The sequence below is a fragment of the Rutidosis leptorrhynchoides genome, chromosome 8 (assembly GCF_046630445.1).
Source record: "Rutidosis leptorrhynchoides isolate AG116_Rl617_1_P2 chromosome 8, CSIRO_AGI_Rlap_v1, whole genome shotgun sequence".
NCBI classification, from domain to species: Eukaryota; Viridiplantae; Streptophyta; class Magnoliopsida; order Asterales; family Asteraceae; genus Rutidosis; species Rutidosis leptorrhynchoides.
Genome location: NC_092340.1, coordinates 281,848,418 through 281,855,087, shown reverse-complemented (window position 1 = coordinate 281,855,087; position 6,670 = coordinate 281,848,418). Strand labels below are relative to the sequence as shown.

The window sequence follows — 6,670 nt, the reverse complement described above, 5'->3', positions numbered from 1 at the left end:
ATCACTTGGGTGTTTGGAGATTGTTAATACCACCCACAGGTTGTAAGCCGTATGGACTGAAGTGAGTATTGAAAAATAAGACAGATGATCAGGGTATCGTGATCCAGAACAAAGCAAGATTGGTTGTTCGAGGTTATCAACAAATTCCAGAAGTTGATTATGATGAGGTATATGCTACGGTTGCCAGACTTGAGGTGATACGGATGTTTTTAGCATTTGCTTCGTGGAAAGGTTTTAAAGTGTCTCAGATGGATGTTAAGAGTGCGTTTCTATATGGTACTCTTCAAGAAACTGTGTATGTAACTCAGCCACCGGGCTTTGTTGATCCACATCATTCAGAGAAGGTGTATCTCTTAGAAAAGGCGCTTTATGATCTTCACCAAGCCCCGAGAGCTTGGTATGCTACTCTGTCAAACTATATGATAGAGAATGGTTTTAGATGAGGGGCCATCGATCAGACTCTTTTTATTAAGGAAAGGGGGGACGACATAATGTTGGTACAAGTGTATGTGGATGATATCATCTTTGGGTCAACCGATCAGAAAATGGTTGATGAGTTTCAGGACGTAATGCAAAAACGGTTTAAGATGAGTTCACTAGGGGCCATTAATTTCTTCTTAGGGTTGCAGGTTGATCAAACTGAAAAGGGCATTTTTCTACATCAATCAAAGTATGTAGCTGACATCTTGAGCCGGTTCAAGATGGAAGATGAACGAATTGCCAAGAATCCTCTGTCGGTGAATCACGAGATTACACCAGAAAACACATGGCCGAAAGTCAATCCGACTCTTTACATGGCTATTATTGGTTCTTTAATGTATCTTACAGCGTCTCACCCAGATATCATGTTCGCTACTTGTTTGTGTGCTCGTTATCAGGCACAACCGAATGTGAATCATATGTTAGCAGCGAAGAAGATCATGTGTTATCTAAAGGGAACTCCAAGTTTGGGCTTATGGTATCTTAGAAAGGATGGGTTCGATCTAACGGCTTTTAGTGATTCTGATTAAGGGGGTTGTAAGAGAGATTTCAAATCAACCTCGGGAGGTTGTCAGTTTCTAGGTAGCAGGTTGACAAGTTGGCAGTGTAAGAAACAAACGGCAGTCACACAATCGACGTGTGAGGCTGAATATATTGCAGCAGCAAGTTGTACTTCTTAAGTTGTCTGGATTCAACTACAACTTCGGGACTACGATTTGCAAATTTCTAACACTCCTATATATGTTGATAATACTGCTGCTATTGCTGTTACTAAGAACCCTGTTAATCATTCTAAGACAAAACACATAGGGATCAAGTACCATTTCATTAGGGACTGTTATGAAAAGAAACTAATAGATGTCCTACAGATAGGTACAACGACCCAAAGGGCTGACTTGTTTACGAAAGCATTTGATAGACCCCGTTTCCTATTCCTATTAAATGTGTTAGGTGTGAAAGATAGGGCGGAGGTTGTGTCCGACAAGGAGTTATTGAAGTAACCATCCAATCGGTATCATTTGTATATTTTGCATTTTACATCATTTTTGCATGATATTTAGTTTATTTTTATGTTTTGCATGATCATTTTATTTTCTGTTATGCATTTTTAAATTGAAAAACCAAAAAAATTGTGTTTATTTGCTTTCTGTAGAGTAGAATAGTTGATAAAATTGCTTTATCAGAAAATACAAAAAACATTGAAAAATGAAAAAGCCATAAAAATCAGAAAATGAGAAGTTGTTATGAGAAAATGGGAAATGATTGTATTACTGAACTTGCATGTTATGCGTTCTGCGTAAAATGATAGTAGTACATGATTAGTTAATGAATGTTGATAAATTTTGAGGATTGAATTTTGGAATGAGAGGATCACTTGTGCATAAAGTAAATAATCTTGGCAAGGAAATCGTGGAAAGGTTTACAGCGGTTGACGGTAGTCACCTATCTATCACTGAGAATGTATTGAGAAATGATTATTCAGGAACTCAACAGACGTTTGAGGTCTCCCCTACTACGATTTATACTCTAGTGAAGGATTGCCAAGTAAGTCCACAAGGTGAGTTTACTCTGTTAGAACCTATACCAGTTTCTATTTACCTTTATTGCTTGGGCCAAAACGTGTTAGGTTAGTCAGGTATCCAAAGGGGGTGTTCTCACTATGAACGGGTCGAAAAGTGAAATTCTGTATCACAGACATTTCGTCGGGTTGAGAAAGTAATTAAAGGAGACTGCTTCAATGCCAAAGATTAAAGTTGCAGTGTGGTTCATCTCTAAATGTGGTGCATTATCATCAAAGTTATATCTATTTATTTTAAGTTTGTTTTCATTTATGTTTATGTTTGCAAAAGCAAAAGAGCAACATCAGAAAATCCAAAAAAAAAAAAAATTCTGTTATTGGTTATTTATTTTTTATATGTATGGTTTAGAAGAAATAACGATGGTGCACCACGTCAACGTTAACGAATTCGTACTATTCAATGGTACAGACTTCGTGTCTATCAGATATTTATTGTGAAAGATGATCAAATGCTATGCTGATCAGAACAATTTAAGTTATCTATATCTAAGGGGGAGAAGTGCCAGAGTTTCAGATCTAGAAAACTCAAATCATTCTGTTTGTCCTGGAAATCATAATTTTAGCAGGATTCTGCGAATCATTTAAAGGGACGTTACACCTATTGTCTGTGATATGGGTTGTGCCGATTGATCTAGATAGCTGGGGATATCTTCTTGAGGGTATTCTGATTTAGAATTCCATCACCCCCAAAATCATCATATCATTCCATCATTATTAGCTTTCCGCTTAAGCATGGGGTTTATAGTGACTGGTAACTGTGTACTTACGGAGTATGCAATAAAATTGAGATAAACAAAGCCTTCTGAATCGAAAGGTATAAGTTTAAGGTAGAAGCTCATGGCTAACAGGGTTGCTAGAAACATCGTGAGATGTTCCTGTTTAATCAAATTGAAAATACATCGAGGTGATAGCGGATAGCTTCAATATATTGTGCTCAATTGACTACCTAAAAAATTTGTGCGATCTAAAGTGAGGACTGAGTTTAAGATTATTTACCCATGTGCGCAAGTGATTTTCAAAAAGTCTGGGAGGAAAGTCTGATAAGCTTATTGATTTTCAAAGACTAAAAGTGTAAATACTTGAAAATCTAAATGGAACATAAAGTTCTGAATGAATAAATTGAACAAGGTTATTAATTGCAAATCATAGTTCAGTTCTGATCCCAAGAAAAATGTTGATTATTTCATCTTCTCACAAAAATATGGTAGTCTAGTATGTTAGTTGTATAGTTTGTTCTTGACAGTTTAATCTATTTTCATACTTGTGATATACACCATGCTAGTTTATTGATTTAATTCATCATATGTATATGCCTGCATTTGTTTTCTATTGTTTACTTTATAAATGAAAAAGACAAAAAGATTTAGTGTGATTTTAATAATTTTGCATGTTTCATACTGTATATTGTTGCATATCATTTGGTGGTTACTTCATAAACTCTGTATGTGTGGATCAGGGGGAGTAAGCAAGTGTGTAAGTGTTTGTGGAAGAGATCCGTAAAATGAAAGTTTTTTTTTTAAGTCGGGTATTCACTTATTTCACTTAGGTTAAAATGATTTTGGGATCTGGATAAGATGTGTAAAGTTGAGATTTTATGGACTGGTTTACATAAGTGAGTTGAATTGGTTGAGAATTAGCATTAGAAGAAACAGGAATGAAAATTGAGTTTTAATGTTTTAATTGCAACCGGACGGTTACACAATGCAACCGCACGGTTACACCATGTAACCGCCGGATAAGAGATATTTAAGGGTTTTTGGACTTAAAATCTAACCGCACGGTTACATATTGCAACCGCACGGTTACATATTTTTGGGCCGGAAACAACCCTGCAACCGCACGGTTGCAGGACGAGTATAAATACCCAGACTCAGAACCGAGGGTTGCTTATGCTCTCATTTGGTTAAGTGTTAAATTCATCTAAAATTGCAAAGTGTTAGGGGGAGCTTTTGATCTCGTTTTTTTGAATCTACTTGTGTTTCTCGTCAATTTCATCTACTACAGGTTCTATTTCATCCATTAAATCTCTTGTTTTAATTAGTTTTTATTTTTTATAAGTTAAGATCAATATGGAGAGTGTTGATGTGTTTTAACTGAAATTGTTGTTTTAAACAAGCTAATCGGAGGTATTAGTTGCTATAACAATGATTTATTTGATGATCAATACTCGTTTTGGTGGATTTGGGTTTTGAAAACCCTAACAGTTCGGATGAATGCAACCGCACGGTTGCATCTTGCAACCGCACCGTGCAATGTGTGCAACCGAGTACTATTCTGTGCATCCGCACGGTTGCACAGCAGATTCAAAATCTAAACAGGCATTGGTGCATCCGTATAAATTAGGACATACTCGTACGGTTACACTTGCAACCGTATCTGTTTTCATTGCAACCGTACAGATACATGTCAGAAACCCTAATTTTGATTTTTAGCTGATAATTTTTTTTGTTTGTGATATTATGGCTGTGTATTTCAGATATGTCTAGGACTCCTGTTTCAAGTGTTCCTACTGTCAGGGCTACCGGTTCAGGTTCTGGTTAGACACGTGTTGAAAAGAAGACTAAACCATGAAGGGTGACAAAGTCTCGATCTAAGAAGGCTGCTGAGCATAACAATGAGTTGCAGGTTGGACCTAACAACAACATGATTGCAAACTTGAATAAGATTGACACTTTAGCTGATTATCATGGGATTATGGAGTTTTTTGAACGTTCTCGAATTTACACAGCTATCACTATTGATGTGCCAGCTTATGTGTCTCATCAACGTGAATTTTGGAAGAATGTTACTTTGTCCAAAGCTATGGATGGTGAACGAAGGATTGGTGTGCTGAACAGTATGGTTCAGGGTAAGCCAATTGTTGTTACTAAGGGACATATCAGGAGGCTTTTAAACTTCCCTGATAAGGCTGATATGAAAACAAGGTTGAATTTGGGACTTGTCAAAGGCTGTTTCCAGAGATGTAAGTATTCTGGGGATTTGACTAAGTCAAAAGTGTTGAAGTCAGGTTTATGTCCTGCTTTCAAGTATTTGGCTCATGTTATTGTTCACTGTTTGAGTTCAAGAAGGGAAGGTCATGATGACTTAAACTTTGTGATGCAATCAATGATGGTGGCTTTAATTCTCAATCTTCCGTATAACTTCTCTGGATTTATTTTCGATTACTTGATCGAGAACATCAAGTTTAAGTCTGATCCCTATCTGCTTTATCCTCGATTTCTTCAGCTAGTTATTAACTCTCAGCATACCGAGCTTATCAAGGAGGATAAGGATCTCATTAAGCTAAATGTTATGACCAATGAGTTGGTGAGGCGTATGATTTACTACAAGGGTAAAGTAGCACCACCAAACCGTCCTTTGTTTGGTCATCTGAAAAAGGTTGATTATGTTGCTAGGAACCCTAGAATGTGGAGAAATGAGGATAGTGATTCTGACAAGGAAGATATTATTCCTGATTTTGCAGAAACGGAGGATGAAGATGAGGTGGTTGAGGTTGGTTCTCACTCAGGTCGAATAGCTGATGATCTCGAGAATTACAGCTTGGAAGATGAGGTTACCGAAGGTGGTGAGTTGTTGATTTCGTTAAAAAGGAAGGAAGTTCAGGTGGATGAACCTCTGAGAAGACCAAAAATAAAGAGAGGTCATGTGAGAAGGGTTGTTGATCCTTCAGGTGGGAGTTCGGCTATTCAAAGAGATGAGGCACTGTCTACTCAACGCGTTCAGGCACCTCCAGTACCACCTGCTCAACCTACTCAACAAGTTCCAACTTCTCAAGTTGCTTCTACGTAGGAGGGTAGCTCACTGGCTCTTGAAAATGCTAATCCAGCATTTGTTACTCTTCAGGCTACTGTGCTGAACTTGGGTAATAAGGTTGATGAGATGACAAAGAAGGATAAAAAGAAAAAGAAAAGGGTGAATGAGTTACAAGCTAAAGTAGACTCATTGACTTCTGAACTTGAGAAATCTCAGAAGGTAGCTGCTGATCTAAAATAGTTAACAGAAAAACAGGCTAAGAGGATCAGGCGGTTGGATCGTCGTGATCGAAAGTTTAAAAGAAAGATTGAAGCTGATCCTCAAGATGGGTTAATTCGGCTAAAGATGGAGCACACTGAAGATGATCTCTTTTCTACAGAAAGCGAATTCTCTTCGGACTCTTCATCTGAGGGGACTGAGAACGTAAGTTAGATACAGGAGGTACATTTTCCTAAACCTATGTTTGTTGATATTCATAAGTTAGCATATTTTTTGGACCATCAAGGTACAGTGATTAGCTCGCTAGACTATGATGTGGAGGAGGGGGAAATTGTACATACTATGTCAGATGAAGAGGTAGCTAGAATGTTTGGTATAGAGGTAGATAAGTTGATTGCTGCTGAAAAAGCTCCAAATACTGCTGCTATACGTGAGAAGAAGCATTCAAGCGATGATAGTGCTGAAGAAGTTATAGTTTGAGGACGCTTCGGATGATGAGAACGTTGATGAAAGTGCTAAGGAAGATGACTTGCCTGAGTTTGCTGATCTTTTTAATCATCAAAGTGATGATGTTCTGAATAGGAAAGTGGATGAGAAGCGAACGGTTGAGGAAGGTGAGTCGTCTGGTGTGAACAAAGA

At 37.6% G+C, this 6,670-nt stretch overlaps 1 protein-coding gene across 1 annotated transcript; it reads left to right on the top strand.

The window, feature by feature from the left end:
- Positions 1–491: 491 nt before the first annotated feature.
- LOC139864253 (uncharacterized mitochondrial protein AtMg00810-like) lies at positions 492–1,010 on the top strand. Its single transcript, XM_071852830.1, has one exon. It carries the CDS (start codon positions 492–494, stop codon positions 1,008–1,010), a length of 519 nt encoding a protein of 172 aa, XP_071708931.1.
- The last annotated feature ends 5,660 nt before the right edge of the window (positions 1,011–6,670 follow it).

Bases quoted from the DNA above. Each gene is read 5' to 3' on its own strand.
- LOC139864253 (XM_071852830.1), top strand. From the start codon at position 492: ATGTTGGTACAAGTGTATGTGGATGATATCATCTTTGGGTCAACCGAT.